Genomic DNA, 27,944 nt, shown 5'->3' with positions numbered 1-27,944 from the left:
TGAGTAACACATTAATAATACATTGATATAAAAAAAAATATTTTAATCATAGGTCTGTTGCCTAGGACAAGAGTCACTCTTTCCCCATTTTATAGGAAATGAAACCAGCTGACATTTTCATCCCCTACTTTTCCACAGGAATGGAATAATATATACTGTCATAGGAAGGATTAGGACACTACTAGTGATTATGCCCACTGCTGCATCCAAAATACATTATAGGACTAACAAACACCACTGAAACATCATCCCGAGGTTCAAAAGATAAAATGTCAGGTTTTAAATTAGCAATTTTTCAGCAATTAAGCACAGCGTAAAACCAAGTGTACATCTTTGACATAACTAAAGACAGATAATTAAAATAAAACCATACAAAATAAACGACATCACGTTTCAAGGAAATACAACTGATAAGTATTTGAGAGTGAGAGACGGCAAGGTATGATTCAAAATCAATAGAATGACACAACGACATGTCCTTTCATGGTACCGTTTAAAGGTCATTATTGATTTTAAAAAACAAAGAGGGCTGAAATTCAAATGTCCTCTTTTCTTTTGTTCCTTTGCGAGGTGGTTTCCTTCCTGGGTGAAAGGGCGTGCAAGGAGGCAATCCGGCGAGCCGAGGCTCGCTGGTGAGTGGAGTGGCTCCTGTCCTTCAGATCACAGCTCAACAGCGCAGACCGCAGAGCCTGGACATAGGCTGGATGAAAGACAAACACAATCATTAACACATCCATCCCATTCATAGCACATCATTCTGAACCTCTGGGTCATGTTCATCAGGAAACAAACGTAGGAGAACTGACTGAAAAATTTACTTGCCCAATAAGAAACCCTAATTATCATTTTCGGTTTGGTATTTGGTATTTTATTAGGATCCCCATTAGCTGTTGCAAAAGCAGCAGCTACTCTTCCTGGGGTCCACACAAAACATGAAACATAATACAGAATTACATAATACAGAACATCATTAGACAAGAACAGCTCAAGAACAGAACTACATACATTTTTAAAAAGGCGCACGTAGTCTACATATCAATGCAACAAAAACTATCTTGGTCAAATAGGGGAGAGGCATTGTGCCACAAGATGTTGCTTTATCTGTTTTTTTAAAACCAGGTTTGCTGTTTATTTGAGCAATATGAGCTGGAAGGAAGTTTCATGCAATAAGGGCTCTATATAATACTGTGCGTTTTCTTGAATTTGTTCTGGATTTGGGGACTATGAAAAGACCCCTGGTGGCATCTCTGGTGGGATAAGTGTGTGTGTCAGAGCTGTGTGTAAGTTGACTATGCAAACAATTTAGGATTTTCAACACATATAAAACACATAAAACGAAGTGATGCAGTCAGTCTCTCCTCAACTCTTAGCCAAGAGAGACTGGCATGCGTCGTATTTATATCAGCCCTCTGATTACAATTAAAGAGCAAAATATGCCACTCTGTTCTGGGCCAGCTGCAGCTTAACTAGGTATTTCCTTGCAGACCACACGACTGGACAATAATCTAGATTAGACAAAACTAGAGCCTGCAGAACTAGCTTTTTGGAGTGTGGGGTCAAAAAAGCAGAGCATCTCTTTATTATGCCTAGACCTCTCCCCATCTTTGCAACCAGTGAATCTACATGTTTTGACCATGACAATTAACAATCTTTTTACAAAGTTTTGTACATTTTTTATTATATTGCGTCCCCTAATGAACATGACCCAGGTAGACTAGAATAGGGAAAATAGGAAATAATCTAAATAAGGGAAGAATCGAAATAGGTAAGAATCAAAAAATGGGGAAAATATGGAAGGAATTTGATATGTTGAATGAACAGGAGGTAACTACACTGCTCAAAAAAATAAAGGGAACACTTAAACAACACAATGTAACTCCAAGTCAATCACACTTCTGTGAAATCAAACTGTCCACTTAGGAAGCAACACTGATTGACAATAAATTTCACATGCTGTTGTGCAAATGGAATAGACAAAAGGTGGAAATTATAGGCAATTAGCAAGACACCCCCAATAAAGGAGTGGTTCTGCAGGTGGTGACCACAGACCACTTCTCAGTTCCTATGCTTCCTGGCTGATGTTTTGGTCACTTTTGAATGCTGGCGGTGCTTTCACTCTAGTGGTAGCATGAGACGGAGTCTACAACCCACACAAGTGGCTCAGGTAGTGCAGCTCATCCAGGATGGCACATCAATGCGAGCTGTGGCAAGAAGGTTTGCTGTGTCTGTCAGCGTAGTGTCCAGAGCATGGAGGCGCTACCAGGAGACAGGCCAGTACATCAGGAGACGTGGAGGAGGCCGTAGGAGGGCAACAACCCAGCAGCAGGACCGCTACCTCCGCCTTTGTGCAAGGAGGAGCAGGTGGAGCACTGCCAGAGCCCTGCAAAATGACCTCCAGCAGGCCACAAATGTGCATGTGTCTGCTCAAACGGTCAGAAACAGACTCCATGAGGGTGGTATGAGGGCCCGACGTCCACAGGTGGGGGTTGTGCTTACAGCCCAACACCGTGCAGGACGTTTGGCATTTGCCAGAGAACACCAAGATTGGCAAATTCGCCACTGGCGCCCTGTGCTCTTCACAGATGAAAGCAGGTTCACACTGAGCACATGTGGCAGACGTGACAGAGTCTGGAGACGCCATGGAGAACGTTCTGATGCCTGCAACATCCTCCAGCATGACCGGTTTGGCGGTGGGTCAGTCATGGTGTGGGGTGGCATTTCTTTGGGGGGCCGCACAGCCCTCCATGTGCTCGTACCTGACTGCCATTAGGTACCGAGATGAGATCCTCAGACCCCTTGTGAGACCATATGCTGGTGCCCTGGGTTCCTCCTAATGCAAGACAATGCTAGACCTCATGTGGCTGGAGTGTTTCAGCAGTTCCTGCAAGAGGAAGGCATTGATGCTATGGACTGGCCCGCCCGTTCCCCAGACCTGAATCCAATTGAGCACATCTGGGACATCATGTCTCGCTCCATCCACCAACGCCACGTTGCACCACAGACTGTCCAGGAGTTGGCGGATGCTTTAGTCCAGGTCTGGGAGGAGATCCCTCAGGAGACCATCCGCCACCTCATCAGGAGCATGCCCAGGCGTTGTAGGGAGGTCATACAGGCACGTGGAGGCCACACACACTACTGAGCCTCATTTTGACTTGTTTTAAGGACATTACATCAAAGTTGGATCAGCCTGTAGTGTGGTTTTCCACTTTAATTTTGAGTGTGACTCCAAATCCAGACCTCCATGGGTTGATAAATTTGATTTACATTGATCATTTTTGTGTGATTTTGTTGTCAGCACATTCAACTATGTAAAGAAAAAAGTATTTAATAAGAATATTTCATTCATTCAGATCTAGGATGTGTTATTTTAGTGTACCCTTTATTTTTTTGAGCAGTGTATATTGGGTAACTGATAAACGTCAGTAGGTTCATGTTGAGGGACCTTGACATAGTTGCGTTAATTACTCCTCGAGACATGTTACTACCAGAAAATAAAAAGTGAACATTCCTAACATTGGTGTTAGGAACCACTGAATAATTGATGCAAATATTATATGGGAAATGATACATCCTCTATATTGTAAACATACATCAAGGGTGCAAGTCACCTATCTTGGCTTGCAGCAGGTCAAATAATTACCATACTGTTCTTTTGGAGGTAGACTATTGGCTTATGGTTGAGACATTTGGTACCGTTTGTACCTTTAGGGTTGTTGTAGAAGACACAGTTGTTTGCGCAGGTGTCAGGATGGGAGTCCCAGAAACTGTCTCCGCAGCAACAGAGAGGAGGGAGCTCTGTATTCTCCAGAACTATCCTCTCCTTCATCTGAGCTCTCAGAGCCTCGATGTACCTACCACAAGACACAAAACAGGCTGGGACACAGGGCCTTATTCTCTAGTTGACCAGCACAAACATATTTAGGGCCAGTTTCCTGGACCAAGATTATTCCAGGACTAAAAAGTACTTTCAAAGGAGATTAATCATTCAGCATGCTTTCTAGTCTAGGAGTGGGGTCAGGAGTAGGATAGAATGTAGATGTGTTATCTGAAGTATAAAAAAATTGGTTGCCATGATTATCACGAGCAAACATCAGAATTTCCTTTTTTACACTGGTATTTTCTAGAAAGAATAAGGTCTTTCATATTTCCCAATGTGACTTTTGGAGGAGTAGTGCACATGTGTTGCTCAAGGACAAAACAATTATATATATTGGCAGAAGATTGACCCTTCATTCTATGTCAGATACTGTACAATTATCAAAAACCTTCTGGGCTGTATGTAGTCCATTTAATTTCAGATTGTATTGATTAATAAAAAGTTACCTTGTGGCTTCTTTATCTTTCTTTGCTCTCTCTTTCTTCTCTAACACCTCTGCCCTCTCCTCTTCCTCAAGCCTCAGTCGCTCCAGAATCAGAAATTCCCTCTCAGCCATTTCCAGTCTATCCTCCTCAAGCTGCCGCAATCTCTCCAGCTTCCTCTCCTCTTCCAACCTCTTCTGTTCCTTTTCTGCTTTTATCCTAAAAGGAAATTCAGACAAAACTACATTAAAATGTGTTCTTATTTCGCAATGGGATGTAATGCCACTGTCTGCATTGTTAACAACACATTTTATCCATTATATTGAAGAGACCATGTTGAAGGAGTATGAATGTTTATAAAGTACCAGTCAAAAATTTGGACACGCCTCCTCATTCAAGGGTTTATTTATTTGTACTATTTTCTACATTGTAGAATAATAGTGAAGACATCAAAACTATGAAATAACACATATGGAATCATGTAGAAAAAAAATCTAAATATATTTTATATTTGAGATTCTTCAAAGTAGCCACCCTTTGTCTTGAGAGCTTTGCACACTCTTGGCATTCTCTCAACCAGCTTCATGGAGGTAGTCACCTGGAATGCATTTAAATTAAGAGGTGTGCATTGTTGAAAGTTAATACGTTTGAGCCAATCAATTATGTTGTGACAAGGTAGGGTTGGTATACAAAAGACCAAGTCCATATTATGGCAAGAACAGCTCAAATAAGCAAAGAGAAATGACAGCCCATCATTACTTTAAGACATGAAGGTTAGTCAATGTGGACAATTTCAAGAACTTTGAAAGTTTCTTCAAGTGCATTCGCAAAAACCATCAAGCGCTACGATGAAACTGGCTCTCATGAGGACCGCCACAGGAAAGGAAGACCCAGAGTTACCTCTGCTGCAGAGGACAAGTTCATTAGTTACAAGCCTTAGAAAATGCAGCCCAAATAAATGCCTCAGAGTTCACGTAACAAACACATCTCAACATCAACTGTTCAGAGGAGATTGCATGAATCAGGCCTTCATGGTTGAATTGCTGCAAAGAAACCACTACTAAAGGACACCAATAAGAAGAGACTTGCTTGGGCCAAGAAACACGAGCAATGGACATTAGACCGGTGGAAATCTGTCCTTTGGTCTGATGAGTCCAAATCTGAGATTTTTGGTTACAACCGCCGTGTCTTTGTGAGACACAGAGCAGGTGAACGGATGATCTCCGCATGTGTGGTTTCCACTGTGAAGCATGGAGCAGGAGGTGTGATGGTGTGGGTGTAATTTGCTGGTGACACTGTCAGTGATTTATTTAGAATTCAAGCCACACTTAACCATCATGGCTACCACAGCATTTTGCAGCAATATGCCATCCCATCTGGTTTGCGCTTAGTGGGACTATCATTTGTTTTTCAACAGGACAATGACCCAACACACCTACAGGCTGTGTAAGGGCTATTTGACCAAGAAGGAGAGTGATGGAGTGCTGCATCAGATGGCCTGGCCTCCACAATCACCTGACCACAACCCAATTGAGATAGTTTGGGATGATTTGGGTCGCAGAGTGAAGGAAAAGCAGCCAAAAGGTGCTCATGAAGACTGTTGGAAAAGCATTCCAGGTGAAGCTGGTTGAGAGAATGCCAAGCATGTGCAAAGATGTTATCAAGGCAAAGGGTGGCAACTTTGAAGAATATAAAATATATTTGATTTGTTTAACACTTTTTTGGTTACTACATGACTCCATATGTGTTATTTCATAGTTTTGAGGTCTTCATTATTATTCTACAATGTAGAAAATAGTAAAAAATTAAGAAAAATCCTTGAATGAGTAGGTGTGTCCAAACTTTTGACTGGTACAGTATGAATCAGGGTTGGGTTACATTCCATTTAAATTAGTCAATTCAACAAGTACACTGAAATTCAAACGAGAAAAACTAGGGAAATTTAGAATTTCAGTTTAATATCTCAATTGACTGCATTGAAATGAGATGTACACCAACCCTGATATGAATGCAAATGTGACAGCACAGTTTACTAATAGTGAAATTTTTTGAAAACCAGTATAACCAGAGGAACTAAATTAGTTTATTGTGGTTGTGCCGAGTCACCTTCCGATTCTCCTCAGGTGCTTCCTATGTCTCTGATGCTCCTTGACTTGTTCTCTCTCAATGTCCATGAATAGGCGTCGGTACATCAGAAACTGAGACTGACCCTACAAACAAACGTTGTTACAGTTAAGTTAAAGTTGTTTTATGGTGTCAAGGGGTATATTTTTTATAAAATGTGCATATGGAGAAAAATAATGTTCCAGCACATTAATGCAATTGAAGCAGAGACCAAAGTTGAAAGAAAATTCACGCATGACCAAAAGTATGCTCGTCGAACATCTCATTCTAAAATCATATGGAGCTGGTCCCCCCTTTGCTGCCATAACAGCCTCCACTCTTCTGGGAATGCTTTCCACTAGATGTTGGAATATTGCTGCGGGGACCTGCTTCCATTCAGTCACAAGAGCATTAGTGAGGTCGGGCACTGATGATGGGTAAATAGGTCTGACTTGCAGTCTGCATTCCAAATCATCCCAAAGGTCAGGGCTCTGTGCAGGCCAGTCAAGTTCTTCTACACCGATCTTGACAAACCATTTCTGTATGGATCTCGCTTTGTGCACGGGGGCATTGTCATGCTGAAACAGGGAAGGGCCTTCCCCAAACTGTTGCCCCAAAGTTGGAAGCACAGAATCGTCTAGAATGTCATTGTGTGCTGTAGCGTTAAGATTCCCCTTCTCTGGAACTAAAGGGGCCTAGCCCGAACTATGAAAAACAACCCCAGACCAATATTCCTCCCCCACCAAACTTTAGTTGGCACTATGCATTCGGCAGGTAGCGTTCTCATGGCATCCACCAAACCCAGATTCGTCCGTCGGACTGCCAGATGGTGAAGCGTGATTCAATTCATCACCCCAAAGAACGCGTTTCCACTGCTCCAGTGTCCAATGGCGGAGAGCTTTAAACCACTCCAGCTGACGCTTGGCATTGTGCATGGTGATCTTAGGCTTGAGTGCGGCTGCTCAGCCATGGAAACCCATTTCATGAAGCTCCCAACGAACAGTTATTGTGCTGACATTGCTTCCAGGGTTAGTTTGGAACTCGGTAGTGGGTGTTTCAACCGAGGACAGACCATGTTTACGTGCTACGTGCTTCAGCACTCTGCGGTTCTGTAAGCTTGTGTGGCCTACCATTTCGTGGCTGAGCCGTTGATGCTCCAAGACGTTTCCACCTCACAATAACAGCACTTACAGTTGACCGGGCAGCTTTAGCAGGGCTGACGTGTTGGAAAGGTGGCATCCAAACAACAGCCAATGTTTGTCTATGGAGATTGCATGACTGTGTGCTCGATTTTATACACCTGTCAGCAACGGGGTGTGGCTGAAATAGCCGAATCCATTAATTTGAAGCGGTGTCCACATACTGTTGGCCCTGTAGTGTATTTCACTAAATGCTAACTAGCCGAAAGTGTGTCTTGAAAATATGTGGCACTTTTTGGGCTGAAAATACACTGGGTCACCGTGCTGCATGAATCATTATGTGTCATAGTGTTAGTTGATCTCTAAAGGGGGGATTTGGTGGAGGGCTGTGTGTAAATATGGTCAGTGATAAGGGTTATTTAATAGCCATCTAAGAAGGGCCAGGGCTTATATTCATAAACACTAAAACCCTATAATGTAGTTCTAACTGGCCTTAATCACCTGTCTCTTCAGTTCCTCCTGGTCTTCTTGGGGCCACAGCACTTGAGCAGCTCTATGGTCAGTACTAAACTCATTACTATGACCTGCAGGATAAGGCTCACTAAAGATCCTCTGACAGACCTGCAACAAACACAGGTATGAAAGATTGATTATTAGCGGTCACAATAGATGTGTTTTGGCCTTAAAGCAGTCTTTTTCATAAAAGTCAGGTGACTCCTGGACAAAAGCACCCAAAGAATAATTTACAGAACTTAGTAAGAGTTGAGCACCTCTTGTTGTGCATTATGTAAGATTAAACCTTTAGGGTAGTTTAGTTGGAGCTAGAAAGGTAACTATATAGATTGATAAACAAACAATTTGCTAGAGCCTGACTAAAGGAATGTTAGGATAAGCATGTGAGTCACAGGACTATTGACTGTGTGGGGTTTGGGGAAATGGGAGCGTTTGGAAATTGGAGAAGTGTCAAAAAGAGAACACTTGTGGTGACAGACCGGATTGTTGTCAAAGGTGACAGTCTTGCTCCTGTAACCCTCGTGAGGATCAAAGTTCTGAAGAGGGGAGTCATGTTGCCCAATCAAAGGAATATCTTCCTCCTCCTTTTCATGATCCTCTTCTTCTCTTGTCACCCGATATACATGTTTCTGTTTTGAGTTAGAAAGCACAATAATTCCTTGTACTAAAATGTTGACACAAATTTGACAGAAAAGACAGTATTCCTGCAATTGAGAGTTCCAAATGATAAAGCTATAGCCAAAGAAACAGAATGAAAAATAATGTTTATTTTATTTATTTAACCCTTATTTAACCAGGTAAGTTGACTGAGAACACATTCTCATTTGCAGCAAAGACTTGGGGAATAGTTACAGGGGAGAGGGGGATGAATGAGCCAATTGGAAGCTGGGGATGATTAGGTAGCCATGATGGTACAGTATGGAGCCAGATTGGGAATTTAGCCAGGACACCGGGGTTAACACCCTTACGATAAGTGCCATGGGATCTTCAGTGACCACAGAGGGCAAAGTCCCCAATCACTGCCCTGGGGCATTGGGATATACACTGCTCAAAAAAATAAAGGGAACACTTAAACAACACAATGTAACTCCAAGTCAATCACACTTCTGTGAAATCAAACTGTCCACTTAGGAAGCAACACTGATTGACAATAAATTTCACATGCTGTTGTGCAAATGGAATAGACAAAAGGTGGAAATTATAGGCAATTAGCAAGACACCCCCAATAAAGGAGTGATTCTGCAGGTGGTGACCACAGACCACTTCTCAGTTCCTATGCTTCCTGGCTGATGTTTTGGTCACTTTTGAATGCTGGCGGTGCTCTCACTCAAGTGGTAGCATGAGACGGAGTCTACAACCCACACAAGTGGCTCAGGTAGTGCAGCTCATCCAGGATGGCACATCAATGCGAGCTGTGGCAAGAAGGTTTGCTGTGTCTGTCAGCATAGTGTCCAGAGCATGGAGGCGCTACCAGGAGACAGGCCAGTACATCAGGAGACGTGGAGGAGGCCGTAGGAGGGCAACAACCCAGCAGCAGGACCGCTACCTCCGCCTTTGAGCAGGAGGAGCACTGCCAGAGCCCTGCAAAATGACCTCCAGCAGGCCACAAATGTGCATGTGTCTGCTCAAACGGTCAGAAACAGACTCCATGAGGGTGGTATGAGGGCCCGACGTCCACAGGTGGGGGTTGTGCTTACAGCCCAACACCGTGCAGGACGTTTGGCATTTGCCAGAGAACACCAAGATTGGCAAATTCGCCACTGGCGCCCTGTGCTCTTCACAGATGAAAGCAGGTTCACACTGAGCACATGTGGCAGACGTGACAGAGTCTGGAGACGCCGTGGAGAACGTTCTGCTGCCTGCAACATCCTCCAGCATGACCGGTTTGGCGGTGGGTCAGTCATGGTGTGGGGTGGCATTTCTTCGTGGGGCCGCACAGCCCTCCATGTGCTCGCCAGAGGTAGCCTGACTGCCATTAGGTACCGAGATGAGATCCTCAGAGCCCTTGTGAGACCATATGCTGACACATGCACATTTGTGGCCTGCTGGAGGTCATTTTGCAGGGCTCTGGCAGTGCTCCTCCTGCTCCAAGGCGGAGGTAGCGGTCCTGCTGCTGGGTTGTTGCCCTCCTACGGCCTCCTCCACGTCTCCTGATGTACTGGCCTGTCTCCTGGTAGCGCCTCCATGCTCTGGACACTACGCTGACAGACACAGCAAACCTTCTTGCCACAGCTCGCATTGATGTGCCATCCTGGATGAGCTGCACTTCCTGAGCCACTTGTGTGGGTTGTAGACTCTGTCTCATGCTACCACTTGAGTGAGAGCACCGCCAGCATTCAAAAGTGACCAAAACATCAGCCAGGAAGCATAGGAACTGAGAAGTGGTCTGTGGTCACCACCTGCAGAATCACTCCTTTATTGGGGGTGTCTTGCTAATTGCCTATAATTTCCACCTTTTGTCTATTCCATTTGCACAACAGCATGGGAAATTTATTGTCAATCAGTGTTGCTTCCTAAGTGGACAGTTTGATTTCACAGAAGTGTGATTAACTTGGAGTTACATTGCGTTGTTTAAGTGTTCCCTTTATTTTTTTGAGCAGTGTATATATATATTTTTTTTAGACGAGGAAAGAGTGCCTCATATACTGGCCCTCCAACACCACTTCCAGCAGCATCTGGTCTCCCATCCAGGGACAGACCAGGACAAACCCTGCTTAGCTTCAGAGGCAAGCCAGCAGTGGGATGCAGGGTAGTATGCTGCTGGCCAAATCATAGGAGGTAGAATAAATTAATTCTAATTCTATGGTTGTCTGACATTTTTGAAAAAATTGACTTTGGCCTGTTAGAAAGGGTCAGCATAAACAAACTCACATCTCTGGTAGGAGACACCTTCCATATTCCCCCAGGGAGCTCTGACATCACTTCTCCGTCACGGATCGTCTGACAGGCTGCCAGTCTGTGTCTGACCTGCCTCATGACTTTGCTGAGCTGAAATACCAGAACCAACCCATATGATTACTGTACCTATTTTATCTATAGCGCTAATGACAGAAGTAATGGCAATGTCACTGACTTAATATGAGCAGAATGGCTTCAACATCGGTGTAAATAATCCTTTGGCATTATTGAGGATAAACAGGTAGGTAGCCTAGGTTTACACAGGCACCCCAATTCTGATCTTTTGCCCAATTATAGGCAAAGGATCTAATTGGTCAAAAGACCAATTAGTGGCAAAAAGATCAGAATTGTGATGCCTGTGTAAATTCAGCATTTGTTGCAGAGATCAATGATGGACATAGGTTGAGTTTACACAGGCTTCCCAATTCTAATCTTTTGCCCAAAAGATCTGATCTGATTGGTCAAAAGGCCAGTGTAAACGCAGCCATAGACACACGTTAGATATACAGTGGGGAGAACAAGTATTTGATAACCTGCCGATTTTGCAGGTTTTCCTACTTACAAAGCATGTAGAGGTCTGTAATTTTTTATCATAGCTTCAACTGTGAGAGACGGAATCTAAAACAAAAATCCAGAAAATCACATTGTATGATTTTTAAGTAATTAATTAGTATTTTATTGCATGACATAAGTATTTGATCACCTACCAACCAGTAAGAATTCCGGCTCTCACAGACCTGTTAGTTTTTCTTTAACTTCTTATGGCTGCATCCCGCTACCGGGATCGATATGACAATAGCCAGTGAAAGTGCAGGGCGCCAAATTCAAACAACAGAAATCTCATAATTAAAATTCCTCAAACATACATGTGTCTTATATCATTTTAAAGGTAATCATGTTGTTAATCCCACCAAAGTGTCCGATTTCAAATATGCTTTTCAGCGAAAGCACTACAAACGATTATGTTAGGTCACCACCAAACCACAATTAGCACAGCCATTTTTCCAGCGAAATATAGCAGTCACAAAAAGCAGAAATAGAGATAAAATGAATCACTAACCTTTGATTATCTTCATCAGATGACACTCATAGGACTTCATGTTACACAATACATGCATGTTTTGTTTGATGAAGTTCATATTTATATCAAAAAATCTGAGTTTACATTGGCGCGTTATTCACTAGTTCCAAAAACATCAAGTGATTTTGCATAGCCACATCGTTTCAACAGAAATACTCATCATAAATGTAGATGATAATACAAGTTCTACACATGGAATTATAGATATACCTCTCCTTAATGCAACCGCTGTGTCAGATTTCAAAAAAACTTTACGGAAAAAGCAAACCATGCAATAATCTGAGACGGCGCTCAGAAATATAATAAAATTAGCCGCCATTTTGGAGTCAACAGAAACCAGAAAATGCATGATAAATGTTTCCTTATCTTTGATGAACTTCATCAGAATGCAGTCCTAGGAATCCCAGGTCCACAATAAATGCTTGATTTGTTCGATAATGTCCGTTATTTATGTCCAATTAGCTACTTTGGTTAGCGCGTTTGGTAAACAATTCCAAAGTCAAAGCGCGTCCACTATAACGTGACGAAATGTCCAAAAGTTCCGTAACAGTCAGTAGAAACATGTCAAACAATGTACTGAATCAATCTTTAGAATGTTGTTAACATACATCTTGAATAACGTTCCAACCGGAGAATTAGATTGACTTCAGATGAGAGGTGGAACGGAGGTCCTCCTCATGTGAACGCGCATGGTGAAAGCATGGTCAGCTCGTGGCAGTGGTGAGTAATTCCTGTCTCCTTCGGCCCCCCTTCACATTAGAGTCATCAGACAAAGTTCTATTGACTGCTGACATCTAGTGGAAGCCGTAGGAAGTGAAAACTCATCAATATCTCGCTGCAAATTCAATGAGAGCTTGGTTGAAAATCTGCCACCTCAGAAGAAATCCAAACAGGAAGTGGAACTTCTCAGGTTTTTGCCTGCCATATGAGTTCTGTTCTACTCACAGACATAATTCAAACAGTTTTAGAAACATCAGAGTGTTTTCTATCCAATACGAATAATAACATGCATATATTAGCAACTGGGACTGAGGAGCAGGCAGTTTACTATGGGCACCTCTGTGCACCTTTAATCCAAGCTACTCAATACTGCCCCTGCAGCCATAAGAAGTTTTAAGAAGCCCTCCTGTTCTCCACTCATTACCTGTATTAACTGCACCTGTTTGAACTCGTTACCTGTATAAAAGACACCTGTCCACACACTCAATCAAACAGACTCCAACCTCTCCACAATGGCCAAGACCAGAGAGCTGTGTAAGGACATCAGGGATAAAATTGTAGACCTGCACAAGGCTGGGATGGGCTACAGGACAATAGGCAAGCAGCTTGGTTAGAAGGCAACAACTGTTGGTGCAATTATTCGAAAATGGAAGAAGTTCAAGATGACGGTCAATCACCCTCGGTCTGGGGCTCCATGCAAGATCTCACCTCGTGGGGCATCAATGATCATGAGGAAGGTGAGGGATCAGCCCAGAACTACACGGCAGGACCTGGTCAATGACCTGAAGAGAGCTGGGACCACAGTCTCAAAGAAAACCATTAGTAACACACTACGCCGTCATGGATTAAAATCCTGCAGCGCACGCAAGGTCATCCTGCTCAAGCCAGCGCATGTCCAGGCCCGTCTGAAGTTTGCCAATGACCATCTGGATGATCCAGAGGAGGAATGGGAGAAGGTCATGTGGTCTGATGAGACAAAAATAGAGCCTTTTGGTCTAAACTCCACTTGCCGTGTTTGGAGGGAAGAAGAAGGATGAGTACAACCCCAAGAACACCATCCCGACCGTGAAGCATGGAGGTGGAAACATCATTCTTTGGGGATGCTTTTCTGCAAAGGGGACAGGACGACTGCACCGTATTGAGGGGAGGATGGATGGGGCCATGTATCGCGAGATCTTGGCCAACAACCTCCTTCCCTCAATAAGAGCATTGAAGATGGGTCGTGGCTGGGTCTTCCAGCATGACAACGACCCGAAACATACAGCCGGGGCAACTAAGGAGTGGCTCCGTAAGAAGCATCTCAAGGTCCTGGAGTGGCTTAGCCAGTCTCCAGACCTGAACCCAATAGAAAATCTTTGGAGGGAGCTGAAAGTCTGTATTGCCCAGCGACAACCTGAAGGATCTGGAGAAGGTCTGTATGTAGGAGTGGGCCAAAATCCCTGCTGCAGTGTGTGCAAACCTGGTCAAGAACTACAGGAAACATATGATCTCTGTAATTGCAAACAAAGGTTTCTGTACCAAATATTAAGTTCTGCTTTTCCGATGTATCAAATACTTATGTCATGCAATAAAATGCAAATTAATTACTTAAAAATCATACAATGTGATTTTCGTTTTAGATTCCGTCTCTCACAGTTGAAGTGTACCTATGATAAAGAATTACAGACCTCTACATGCTTTGTAAATAGGAAAACCTGCAAAATCAGCAGTGTATCAAATTACTTGTTCTCCCCACTGTAGATGCGAATCAATAACAATATCCACTCAGTGCTTGTGTGGCTTCATTCAATGTTTTTATAACAGATTATTTATTTTTTAAACAAATACTACTTGCTTTTCCTTTACTATAACAAGCACAGATTTTGCAAAGCTACTGGTATTTAGAAGTTTTTTCCCCTTGCAATGATTGAGATATGTGGTCGTTTTTCTTACTTCCATTTAATGCATGGAATAGAAGATGCTCTGGAGAAGAGCATCTTCTAAATGACTAACATGTCAATGTAGATCATCACAGATAAATTTTGCCACCTGATGCGTTTGCAGATCTGTCCTGTTTTCTCTGTCGCTGCTCTCATGGCCCTGTGCTCGAACCCAGCGGGAGTTGGGGCTGCAGATGGCTAGCTCTCTCTGTGGGGAGTAGGGGAACGGATTCTTCCTGGGGGTCAATCTCTGCGCTGCATCGCTGGACTGCTGGAGCACTCTCTCCTCCTGCTCTGCCTGTAAAGACAAACAACAAAGGCTTTAAACTGGGTAATATGCTGTCATCAAATGAGGAGTTTGAGGACTCTGCATGGCATTCCCAGGTTGTGTCACTAGCCTGTGACATTCTTGATAGAGGTGGTGCTCATTTACCCATAGTCCATGTCATTTACATGTGCAGTTGCTAGCTACAATACTTGGAAACCAAGATACAGTGGGGAGAACAAGTATTTGATACACTGCCGATTTTACAGGTTTCCCTACTTACAAAGCATGTAGTGGTCTGTAATTTTTATCATAGGTACACTTCAACTGTGAGAGACGGAATCTAAAACAAAAATCCAGAAAATCACATTGTATGATTTTTAAGTAATTAATTAGCATTTTATTGCATGACATAAGTATTTGATACATCAGAAAAACAGAACATTATATTTGGTACAGAAACCTTTGTTTGCAATTACAGAAATCATACATTTCCTGTAGTTCTTGACCAGGTTTGCACACACTGCAGCAGGGATTTTGGCCCACTCCTCCATACAGACCTTCTCCAGATCCTTCAGGTTTCGGGACTTTCAGCTCCCTCCAAAGATTTTCTATTGGGTTCAGGTCTGGAGACTGGCTAGGCCACTCCAGGACCTTGAGATGCTTCTTACGGAGCCACTCCTTAGTTGCCCTGGCTGTGTGTTTCGGGTCGTTGTCATGCTGGAAGACCCAGTCACGACCTATCTTCAATGCTCTTATTGAGGGAAGGAGGTTTTTGGCCAAGATCTCACGATACATGGCCCCATCCATCCTCCCCTCAATACGGTGCAGTCGTCCTGTCCCCTTTGCAGAAAAGCATCCCCAAAGAATGATGTTTCCACCTCCATGCTTCACGGTCGGGATGGTGTTCTTGGGGTTGTACTCATCCTTCTTCCTCCAAACACGGCGAGTGGAGTTTAGACCAAAAAGCTCTATTTTTGTCTCATCAGACCACATGACCTTCTCCCATTCCTCCTCTGGATCATCCAGATGGTCATTGACAAACTTCAGACGGGCCTGGACATGCGCTGGCTTGAGCAGGGGGACCTTGCGTGAGCTGCAGGATTTTAATCCATGACGGCGTAGTGTGTTACTAATGGTTTTCTTTGAGACTGTGGTCCCAGCTCTCTTCAGGTCATTGATCAGGTCCTGCCGTGTAGTTCTGGGCTGATCCCTCACCTTCATGATCATTGATGCCCCACGAGGTGAGATCTTGCATGGAGCCCCAGACCGAGGGTGATTGACCGTCATCTTGAACTTCTTCCATTTTCAAATAATTGCACCAACAGTTGTTGCCTTCTCACCAAGCTGCTTGCCTATTGTCCTGTAGCCCATCCCAGCCTTGTGCAGGTCTACAATTTTATCCCTGATGTCCTTACACAGCTCTCTGGTCTTGGCCATTGTGGAGAGGTTGGAGTCTGTTTGATTGAGTGTGTGGACAGGTGTCTTTTATACAGGTAACGAGTTCAAACAAGTGCAGTTAATACAGGTAATGAGTGGAGAACAGGAGGGCTTCTTAAAGAAAAACTAACAGGTCTGTGAGAGCCGGAATTCTTACTGGTTGGTAGGTGATCAAATACTTATGCCATGCAATAAAATTCAAATTAATTACTTCAAAATCATACAATGTGATTTTCTGGATTTTTGTTTTAGATTCCGTCTCTCACAGTTGAAGTGTACCTATGATAAAAATGACAGACCTCTACATGCTTTGTAAGTAGGAAAACCTGCAAAATCGGCAATGTCTCAAATACTTGTTCTCCCCACTAACTGTATTCTTGCCATTTGTAATGCTTTGTTGTTTTTTAATGATGTTGGCCTACTAACTGTCTTCCATCATGAACAGCAATTGTAATACAATATGTTAATTATCCACATTATATAGCCTAGTCACCATCTCGCATGACTTCTTAAGCTGCCACCTCTTGCGGATTTGAGCATGTTGTGCCACGCGGCGGCGTACTTCTTCCTGAAACCGGCGAAGACTCTCCTCTTTCTCCCGTTGAATCTCCATCTGTAACTCCTCCGTTAGCATGGCACGAACCTGGCTCATACGAAAGAATAAGTCAACAGGTAAATATGCTAACTAGCTACCTGTTCAAGTAGAATAACTGATGTACGGCTACACTTACATTTGGATGCTCATCCTGGCAGTCTTGTCCACTCTCCACCCAGGCGCCCACAGGTGCAACTGCCTGATTCCTCTCGGCCAATACATTATTTCGATGACAATGTTTGCTTTGAGCATGTACTGTTATCCCACTAATTGAAACTTTGGTTGTGCCCTTTACTTTAGGATTGATATTAGGGGGCATGTTGCTAGCCAGATTGCTAACTATCCAGGCAACGTTTGCTAACTTCTGAGTTAACGTTAGCTAGCTACTTCTTCAACCAACCTAATACGTTTCATGTGCAACAGCGTTGACATGAGTATTAATTGTCCGGAGGGCTATAAATTATTTGTTAGTATCTGTGAACATAACCTTTCTTAAATACTGAAGTGTGTTTGGCTTCTCAACTGCCACAGTAGACGCTTCTTGTTGTTGGTGACGTAATAATAGTGCGACCATTTTTGGTCCGCCCACTTCATTTATTTGGGTTTCTTCTGGATTAGAGAATCTGAGATCTGAATGGTCGTACCAGGTGTCCATCAAAATTTGTTTGACTCAAACATGCGCAGTCTAGCCTGCTCAAAACTTCCTCTCTGCTCAGAAGCACCCTAGGCATAAAAGTGAGTTGATTAAAATTATATTTAGGCTGTTAGAATCTGTTGAACAGATGTATTCAACCTCTCCCTGTCTATTCCCTGCCCTCCACGATTAAAAGAGGGGCAATTATTTGATACATAGTAATAAAGCAGCAAAAAAGTGGTGGACAGCATACTGCCGTTACGACTAAAGGCCAGGCTTTTGTTTAGGTTATAAACCATTGACGAAGCTTGCACACACACACACTATAAACACATCGCTGTCCTGGTGCTCGTCTGCACTGCTGGGTCCACGGCTCGAGTCCACCTTCTCACCTGCTGTCGCAGCTGCCTATGTGTGTGAAGACACTTTTCTCAGCTGCCTATGTGTGTGAAGACACTTTTCCCGAAAGAGCGGGAATGTAAGCAGTGCATGTGCCAGTACCCAAGGCCCAGCTTTTGGTGTACCTGTCGTGACCATAGACGGTCTGCTCTGCGCTACAGTCCCCCTCTTCAGCTGTGTTACTCTCTCTGCACTGGTCAGCTACTAATACATTACATAAACCTCATGTCAAACTCTTCTCCGGTAGCTGAATCAAGCTGGATTGGTTTGGAATACATTTGCAGATAAATGGAAATAGGCCGTTTGATTTAGGCCCACTGAAAAGTCCAAGTACACAGTGACATAGTTTTCTCGTGAGAAAACATAGTAACAACACGTAATTGTTATCCAGGCATGTAATCATCTTTCTCCGTTCTGTGGACAAATTTTGTAATGTCTTTACTCTCCAACGTATACATTTTTGTCCATTAAAATAACATCAAATTGATCAGAAATACAGTGTAGACATTGTTAATGTTGTAAATGACTATTGTAGCTGGAAACTGCACATTTTTTATGGAATATCTTCATAGGTGTACAGAGTCCCGTTATCTGCAACAATCACTCCTGTGTTCCAATGGCATGCTGTGTTAGCTAATCCAAGTTTATCGTTTTTAAAAGGCTAATTGATCATTAGAAAACCCTTTTGCAATTATGTTAGCACAGCTGAAAACTTGTTCTGATTAAAGAAGCAATAAAACTGGCCTTCTTTAGACGAGTTGAGTATCGAGCATCAGCATTTGTGGGTTCAATTACAGGCTCAAAATGGCCAGAAATAAAGAACTTTCTTCTGAAACTCGTCAGACTATTCTTGTTCTGAGAAATTATGGCTATTCCATGCGAGAAATTGCCAAGAAACTGAAGATCTTGTACAACGCTGTGTACTACTTCCTTCACAGTACAGCGCAAACTGTCTCTAACCAGAATAGAAAGAGGAGTGGGAGGCCCCAGTGCACAACTGAGCAAGAGGACAAGTACATTAGAGTGTCTAGTTTGAGAAATAGATGCCTCACAAGTCCTCAACTGGCAGCTTCATTAAATAGTACCCGGAAAACACCAGTCTCAACGTCAACAGTGAAGAGGCGACTCCGGGATGCTGGCCTTCTAGGCAGAGTTGCAAAGAAAAAGCCATATCTCAAACTGACCAATAAAAATAAAATAATAAGATGGGCAAAAGAACACAGACATGGATTAGCTGGAACACACTGGAGATGGTTGCTGATAATGGGCCTCTGTACATTTATGTAGATATTCCATTAAAAATCAGCAGTTTCCAGCTACAATAGTCATTTACAACATTAACAATGTCTACAATGTATTTGTGATCAATTTGATGTTATTTTAATGGACAAAACAATTTGCTTTTCTTTCAAAAACAAGGACATTTCTAAGTGACCCCAAACTTTTGAACGGTAGTGTATATATTGGGATAGGCAGTATAACCACTTTCTTTCTTCTCCATGCCTCAACTACACAGCTGTAGTGGTCACTGAACAGGCATACTATTGTCCTATGACTGTGAATCAGCAAACAAATTATCTGTGTGTGTGTGAGAACAGAATGAGGAGCATTTGACAAAAAGGAACAAATTACATAAAGCCTGTACTGTACTTTGTTGAAAGTATGTCCCCTCTGTTTTATTGCAGGGCACAAACATTCTCTGTGGAGAGAGATGAAGAGATTGCATTGATGTCGATAACGATGGGTGCAGCCTACCACTGTCTGAAGAAGTCCCACATAAGCTAATGTTAAGGAAGTCACACTGCTTGCTTAGCGAGGTCCATTTCCTCCTGATTCGGCTCATACCAAGGCTGAAACCCAGGACCTCTGCCTTGCTAACACCCCTGACCACCTTCCAGAAGCATCTTACCCTGTTGCGCCACCTAAAAGCTAGCTATTCGGCAGCACAAGTAGAGACATTTCAGGCTGAGGAGTGAGTATCACACATCGCCATCTCCTACATTCACCCCCCAAACCCACTCCACAGCGACCCCATCATTGAGCTGAGCCCAACTGATGATCCGGAACACGGCACCATTGTAAAAGACGTCACGCTGCTTGGTTAGCGGGTACAGCTTCCTCCTGATTCACTCATACCGAGGCTCGAACCCAGGACCTCTGCCTCGCTATCACACGTAACCGCCCTCTCGAAGGGTCTTATATAGTCGCACCACTGAAAAAGTAGCTATTCAGCAGCGCAAGTGGAGGCACTTCAGGCTAAGGAGTGAGTTTCACAGATTGCCATCTGCTACACTAACTTATTTTTCCAATTCATTTCTGCATAGATAAATGGCAAAAATGCATGCTCACCTGAAGATGCAAAATGACAATATTGAGGATAAAGTGTTTGAAACATTCAAACATTCACTAAAGTTTAACTTTGAGTGAAACAAATGTATAAATGACAACCAATATTTCCTCCTCATCACGCCTTTAATAAACATCTCTACTGATATGTACAATGTATCCTTTGATTTTCTTAATAATTCTATGAATCTATACCACGGAAAAACATTGAATGATTATTCAGCTATGATACCCAATAACAAAGAAAATGATTAGTTAAATTACAAACATCCACACAATACAAAATGTACCAACATATGAATAAATGGGTATCTTTAAAGAGAGGTTTTATACAATTGAACAGGTCTTATGAATAGGACATAATATAATTGAAGAAAAAATAATAGGCTAACTAACGTGTCATAACTTCAAACCTAAACCTGACTCATAAAGTTGTGGAGGATGACAGTGTATTTACAAATCTATTGACATGATTAAGTGCTATGTTGGGTTCTGAGACAAACATTACTTCACTATAACTTAATATAAAATCTATTTACATATATACATACAGTCACCATGTAAACATACAGATACATGTCTCTCTACAGCACCAAGGCATGGAGGGGGGAAGAACATGTTGACCAGGGGTAGACAACAGGAGACACACTGTGCCAGCTTTTTTTCTGGCCCAGCTTCACCACACCAGTGCCATATTCATTAGGGCATTCAAAATAACTTTTTGCAAAGAAAAAAGAAAATTAATGTTTCTTTTGGAAAATTCCAGTTAGTCCATCCCTGTTTCAGGCCATTTTGTTCCCTTTGGTGCCTAATGAATACGATCCTTATTTCAACTAGTCAAGGTTTTGAATTTAGAGCAGATGTCTTATTGCTGGGCTGAAACATAAGTCTGCACACACTTCATCCCTCCAGGACTTGTAGAAAGACAATCAAGGCTGAGTGGTACCGTTGCTCTCCAATGTGGGGGCGGGCTCTTCCAACTGACTGGCAGGCGGTATGCCCACTGGGGCGCGAAACATGCGCCCGGAGCATCGAGTGCGGGGTGGGGAGGGGGTGGAGGACTTGCTCTGCACCTTGTTGTGATGTGAAGGGGGGGAGCTGATCGGGGTGCGGGGGTACCTGCGAGAGGAGTGGGCGGGGGGTTCAGGGGAGAGTGAGGAGGGAGTCAGGGAGCTGCTGTAGCCGGGGGGGCTGCTGGGTGGTTCAGAGGAGGGGCCAAGGCCCATGTTGCCGGGTGAGTCATGGTCGCCCTGAGGGAAATCCTACAACGAGGGAAACCAAGTCAATACTCAGACACACACACAATGCTCTGAACAGGTCCCAAACAATACATACTGGCTGTATTTTTTCTACATTGAGATATTGTAGTCATCTTAACACCTGAATGATAAAAACCTACAAGTCCTCACAGTATCTCTGGGCTTTTTATTGATTTATTAAATTCAAATGTATTATTAGCTATGTTTTGAGTCAGATACTGATGAGAGCTTTTTTGTTATTTAAAGAGGTACCTCTTTGAGGATGTAGAGTGCCACTGGATTCTTGCGTTCATGTTCAGTCATCATTTTTGGTACAACGTCAACTGTAGAGGATGAAAAATACATTGGATGAAGACTTTTGGTGTAGCACAACAATTTATAATTCTTATGAATAAATAGGAAATATAAAAACAAGTAATTATTAGGTTCCTTACCTGCATGATTGATTGGGGAATAATCAGGGTGTTCTATTAAATGCCTTGGCAGTCCTGCCAACCCTCTGGGCTTCATTTGCTGTTTCTGCCGCTCTCTGCACAATAAACATACAATATACTGTACGGGAGAATCAACTGTGTGCTTAAATTATACAGTATAAAACTGTCAGAGTCGTGTGTGTATAGGTAGCAGGGAAGTCAGGCGCAGGAGAGTCAAACGGAGTGTAAATGGAGTCTTTTAATATATGTCCACTTAACATGCTCCAAACACTAATATGTACATACATAAAATAAACATGGGTACGAGGACCCGTAGCGCACCTATACAACCATAAACAACACTGACATAAAACAATCTCTGACAAAGACATGAGGGGAAACAGAGGGTTAAATACACAACAGGTAATGAATGGGATTGAAACCAGGTGTGTGGGAAGACAAGACAAAACCAATGGAAAATGAAAAATGGATCAATGATGGCTAGAAGACTGGTGACGTCGACCGCCGAGCACCGCCCGAACAAGGAGAGGCAACGTCTTCGGCAGAAGTCGTGACAAAAACTGTCCAAAACAACATTGTTCATGTCAAATTTAGCATTTTGTCTATTTAACACTACAGTATATCAGTACAATTATTGTACTATAAAATAGTAATTATTATTTTAATACAAATTTGACTAATAATTGTATAATTCAATAATTATTATCAAGTTAACTGGATTGCATTAATGAACTTGACTATCAATATGCTTCTGCCATGTTACTAATCTTCTTGCTGTATTCCCAACCCATAGAACCATGAACAGACCGAAGCATCCAGAAACATGTAGAGAGTGAGACAAAAGTGTGTTTGGTTCTTACTTCTTGGACGGCCCCCAGCAGGCGCACACCGTAACCAAGGTGATAAGGAGGAAAATACCCCCGGTGGAGAGAATGATGTATAGGGAACTCCTCCCTGTTGGGGGAGGGTAGGAGGGTCATAGGCTTTGTCCCAAATGGCACCCTTTTCCATATTTAGTGTACACTTTTGACCAGGGCCCCCGAGGCTCTGTTCAAAAGTAGTGCACTATATAGGGAATAGGGTGCTATTTGGGACGCATCAACATAGGAAAACAAACGGCACAGTAGAACTACTTAACAATATGTTCAAACAGAATTACAGCATGTACTTCCTCCCCCGTCCTCCCACGCACACACTCATGTCTCTGTGATGTAGTCATGTACTGGATGCATGGCCAGTGATCAACTTCCCTCCCACTCATTATCTTTTTGCTGCTAGTACATTAGGCTACAGTTAGTAAAAAAAACGATCTATTGCTTGCATTTGCCTTTTTTTTACCCCTTCTCTCACATACAAGGACTTGCTTTTCAGTGAAGTATTTGTTTGCACGCCCTGGGCTTGAACCAGTGACAAGTAGGACTATAGGGGAAAAGCACTCTGAGATGACATTATGAAAATAATTTCAATTGATTTAGTGTGTACTTTCTAAAGTCGCCTATATCATGGGTTAAATAGCCAGAGATTATTACAGGAGTTATCCAGCCTCATCCCTCAATTTTATAGCAAAGCATGTGACAACGTTGCCGTTTGACCTAAAACCGGATTAAAGATTGTGACTTTGAATTGCCACTGGTTCAAGCCTATAGTGCCACTGTGTAGCCTACTGTAGACAGTGAGTTTGATGGGCAGGCTCTTCATGCTCCCAATAGGGTTCTCCACCGCGCATCCGTAGATGTCATCATCCACCATCAGCACCCGCACAATGGTCAAGAGCTTCTGGTCAGGTGACAGCTGCAGACGCGTCTCATTGGTCAACAGTTTCCCTCCTTTCTGCCAGCTGTACTTGGCATTGGTTCCGTTGTCATGGGAGCAGTTGAGGGTGAAGTGCTCGCTGAGCTCCAGTACTGAGGACGCCTCCATGTGGATGTAAGGTCTGGATATGGGCTCTATGGAGAATAAGTATAGTAGTCCGACACGTCAAGTCATGTCTCTTCCTTCTGGGCCAAAGGTTATACTGATATGATGGGTTAAAAAATTAGCTCAGGTGTACATTAACAACTTCTCAGGTGACCCTCATTGCAACAATGCCTTTACAAGAACAACACGGTTTGGACCATTGTCCCCTGCACTTTCCTTGACAATTCAGCCGATGTTACAGTCATACAAATGTGTGAGAAATACTGTATAAACAAAAAGGAAAAAAATCCTTTGGTTTTATCACAGACAATCCCAGCAGTTCCTACAAGCAAGTCATGTCATAAAGGACAAGTAAACATATACTAAAATATGCATCAAACATCTCAATTGCCTTGTGGATCGAGTGTCTTCCCTGAGATTGGAAGGTTGGGGGGTCAAGTCATACCAAAGACTCTAAAAATTGTACCCAATGTATCTCAGCATTATGGAGATGGATTGGGGGGTAAGACCCTGTGATAGACTAGCATCCTGTCCAAGGGGTTTACTTGTACATCAAGCTGCCTCGCGCTACAGAATCAGGAGATAGGCTCTTGCTTACACTATGGACCACATACCATCCACAGTCAGGTCAATACTCCCCTCTCCGGTGAAAGTATCATCAGTGATGGAGATCTCCACTTCATAGGTTCCCTCATCAGAGAGTTTGAGGTTGTGGAGTAGGAGGGTGCCATTCTCAAACACCAGGATGCGGTCCCGGTACTCGGGCCTCAGGTTCCCAATGATCTCGGTGCCAATGGACTGGACCACGGTGACGGGCTTGTCGTCCCTCTTCAGCTGCCACTTGATGACTGGCGCGTCGGGGCTGGAGCTGCTGTAGCGAACAGAGAGGAGTGCCTCCCCGCCCAACGTGCCCCGGATCAGAGAGCCAGGGCTGGTGATGTTGACTCCCTTGACACGTCCTGGACGCAGAGGAGATGGAACAGAGTCTATTTATTCAGGTTATACTATATATTTAACAGATTTCTATTCTATACACGTCTCAGTTCATACGAATGGTACACGTGTTCCACCACTTACATGCATGTGTGACATGGATAAACTGATACATGCATTACACTGCAATAGGGTACAGGTGTATCCTACCTGCAATGCCATTTCAGCTTGCTACAAGTGTCTTTTAAATAGGCCTAGTGTAACAGTGTTGCTTCCATCCCTTTTCTCGCCCCAACCTGGGCTCGAACCAGGGACCCTCTGTCACCTCACCGATTGAAATGCTAGCCATTTCACACCGGTTACACTAGCATGCCATCCAACAAACAAGCTTTACCCAGATCGTGTACCCAAGGACACTTGGCCCACTTCCCTCAGAGGTTGGTGGCGCCTTAATTGGGGAAGACTGGCTCGTGGTAATGGCTGGAGTGGAATTACTGGAATGGTATCAAATACATCAAACACATGGTTTCCAAGTGTTTGATTCCATTCCATTCGGTCTATTCCAGACAGTATTATGAGCCTTCCTCCCCTCAGCAGCCTCCTGTGGACCATTCCTATTCCATTACACTGTGAAGGTTAGTATTCAGAAAAATATTGGACTGTCCACAATCTCCACACCACCAATACCACCATCCCAGTCGTGTCTAAACCGTCCTTGATTAAGTGACATGCTTCTATTCAAGCATTTTGTGGCTAGAAGGCGTGACATTGTTAACAGGTCATTGTCTGGGTTATGCTAAGAATTCTCTTAGCAAGGCAAGGCATATCTCAAACCGTCTAACTTATGGCCAACAGATTTTGCAGAAATTCTTTCAGAGTTGATTGACCAGAGGATTCTTTTTGATGGTAATAGCCTACAGTATGTGATCAGAGTGGGCTTATAAAGTGAGAGCCAAAGGACTGTAACTAGCTCTGCTGGCTGTTGTTGTGGGCGGCAGGCTGCTGATGACTTGACTGTGGGCACCGGGCCCCCTCCTCCGCCGGGGCAGAGTGCGCTGCATGGAGCCTGCGTGGCAGCACTGCATCGCCGTGGTAACGGCTTGCAGTCCTCTTGGACGGCTGTGATGAGCTGACAAAAGGGGGGATTGTTTGGACCAATTTCCTTCCTGGCAGCCCATGAAAGAGGCCTCAGAGCAACACAAGCTCCCCGATTGGCTGAGCCCGAAGACAGAGGGCCCCAGTGATTCTGCTGATGACAACACAACCGCAATGACATGACACAACCGCACCTCTAAAAGTACCAAGTATCATGTTTCTATGTTTGAGTCGGCACACCTTTTTTCTTTATCTCATATACAATTAGAATTATATATGTACAAAATGATCAATTCCTCGTATAGCTTTCCATTTATGTATCTAGGTCAAACCTCAATAGCCTGAGCTCAGGTCCTTCTCCAACCTTTGGCTAACCTGCTGAACCAACCGGAAGACATCTGAGTAGCATAGTTTCCACATGGGCTCTACAGAGATCAAATACCATTGATATGAACTAAACAGCTTTTTGTACAGACCGAACGCCTAAACTCTCTAAAGTCTAAACCCTATTTGCCGGTTTCCCAAACCCAGATGATGCAGTCCTGGACTAAAAACCGTTCTCAATAGAGAATGTCCATTGAAAGTACATTTTACTCCAGGGTTGAATCTGGGTCCCATTGTGACTGCTTTCTGCCAAATAATATATCTTCATCAATCTATTTTTAAATCCACAGATTATGTATAGTTTTATGAGTGTCATCAGAGTGTCATTGTCTTTCTAGTAATTGAGCAATAGTAATAAAAATACATACTGTGTGGCATTGTGCAGTCAGTTTGAATGTTTTAAATAACGTTTTTTTCAGAATATAAGCTAGTACACAACAAGGAAATGTTTATTTGCTTGTTTGACATGGAAATGGTGTTTTATATAATTGTTTTTGTAATTTATATGGGACCTATGCATATATGCTAATAATTAATTCAATACATATTCTGAGACATTTAAATTCATAATAGGGGTCTTATTAGGGGCTGTTGAATGATTGACAGTCATATTTTTTTATTGAATAGATGAATTTACATGAACAAATTTACAAGCAAAAGTAGGCATAATTTAGTAGGACACAAAATGTATGTGTTCAACTTATCAGCCAAACAAATACGGCAGTCAGAAAACATGCATAAACCAACCTACACTTGCCCACTCCACTCTAAATACTTCCCACCCACATTGTCTTAGCCTTGCAAGTGAACACTACACAGATGTGTTTTCCAAAAACGGGAAAGTTTCCCTTACCTGACTGAGGTGAGACAAGAAGACACCAGAGCAGCAAAAGTTGAGGAGCGGCTATGGCTTTGGAGAGATCCTCCCTCTCTGCCTTCATCTTGGGTCTAACGCTCTGTTTCTCTCCCAGACAATTAGCATGATTTGTCCACTCTGTGCACATCCCCTGAGAGAGCACACAGACATTCCTCCAAGGCAGGGCTCCACTAGGACTGGGTGCACTGCACAACAAAGCAACACAACAGCAGTGTGTGTGTGTGTGTGTTTAGTAGAACAATTGTACAGAAAATAAAGCACACATCTTGTTTATTTTCTGCACAATTCTGGATTTGTAGTTAGACTACTTTTAAAACGTGCATAGTAAGCTTCTAAGCATGAGTGAAATTCCAAGTGCAGCAATGAATACATGAATGTCCCTTTAGAACGTCACTTAAGCTTATTCAAATACACTCCTGTAATGGAAAAGTCCAAAATGAGCTGACAATGCCATGGCAAGACCTAGGCTATTCAGGTTTTACCCTGGCCACTGAACGCTTATACTTTGCCTCAGTCTGAAGCCACTTGTTGTTCCTCTGTTCTCAGTATTAGGGGCATAGAGAGGAGGGCCCTTCTCTAAAGGTCCTGCTGAGTAAGGTCTGCGTCTTAAATGGCATCCTTTCCCCTATAGTGCTATTTGGGCCTTGGTAAAAAGTAGTGCACTATAAAGGGAATAGGGTTAGGGCTGTGGCGG

At 43.2% G+C, this 27,944-nt stretch overlaps 2 protein-coding genes and 1 long non-coding RNA gene across 6 annotated transcripts; 1 reads left to right on the top strand and 2 right to left on the bottom strand.

The window, feature by feature from the left end:
* Positions 1-15: 15 nt before the first annotated feature.
* Positions 16-17,516, bottom strand: ccdc15 (coiled-coil domain containing 15). Of its 3 annotated transcripts, none has more exons than XM_039005175.1 (10): positions 17,109-17,516; positions 16,871-17,020; positions 14,782-14,970; positions 10,926-11,042; positions 8,534-8,683; positions 8,043-8,162; positions 6,406-6,509; positions 4,324-4,518; positions 3,703-3,851; positions 16-700 (listed from the first exon to the last, which is right to left on the bottom strand). In XM_039005175.1, exons 1-10 carry the CDS (start codon positions 17,289-17,291, stop codon positions 537-539), a joined length of 1,521 nt encoding a protein of 506 aa, XP_038861103.1. In that variant the 5' UTR covers positions 17,292-17,516; the 3' UTR covers positions 16-536. The 3 variants fall into 3 exon arrangements, with proteins under 3 accessions (XP_038861103.1, XP_038861104.1, XP_038861105.1); XM_039005176.1 differs by having other exon boundaries at positions 16,940-17,020; XM_039005177.1 differs by lacking the exon at positions 8,534-8,683.
* On the top strand, positions 16,921-20,503 carry LOC120056908. Of its 2 annotated transcripts, none has more exons than XR_005477853.1 (2): positions 16,921-17,049; positions 19,691-20,503. It is a non-coding gene; the product is annotated as an uncharacterized LOC120056908 (long non-coding RNA). The 2 variants fall into 2 exon arrangements; XR_005477854.1 differs by lacking the exon at positions 16,921-17,049 and adding an exon at positions 17,617-17,707.
* LOC120056906 (hepatocyte cell adhesion molecule-like) lies at positions 20,469-27,922 on the bottom strand. The gene is made up of 7 exons (XM_039005178.1): positions 27,227-27,922; positions 24,576-24,920; positions 23,709-23,990; positions 22,905-22,998; positions 22,045-22,139; positions 21,863-21,933; positions 20,469-21,613 (listed from the first exon to the last, which is right to left on the bottom strand). Exons 1-7 carry the CDS (start codon positions 27,375-27,377, stop codon positions 21,281-21,283), a joined length of 1,371 nt encoding a protein of 456 aa, XP_038861106.1. The 5' UTR covers positions 27,378-27,922; the 3' UTR covers positions 20,469-21,280.
* Between the last annotated feature and the right edge of the window lie 22 nt (positions 27,923-27,944).

Source organism: Salvelinus namaycush, chromosome 12, assembly GCF_016432855.1.
Source record: "Salvelinus namaycush isolate Seneca chromosome 12, SaNama_1.0, whole genome shotgun sequence".
Taxonomy (NCBI): domain Eukaryota; kingdom Metazoa; phylum Chordata; class Actinopteri; order Salmoniformes; family Salmonidae; genus Salvelinus; species Salvelinus namaycush.
The sequence above is the reverse complement of the archived record's forward strand: the minus strand, read 5'-3'. Positions and strand labels throughout refer to the sequence as shown.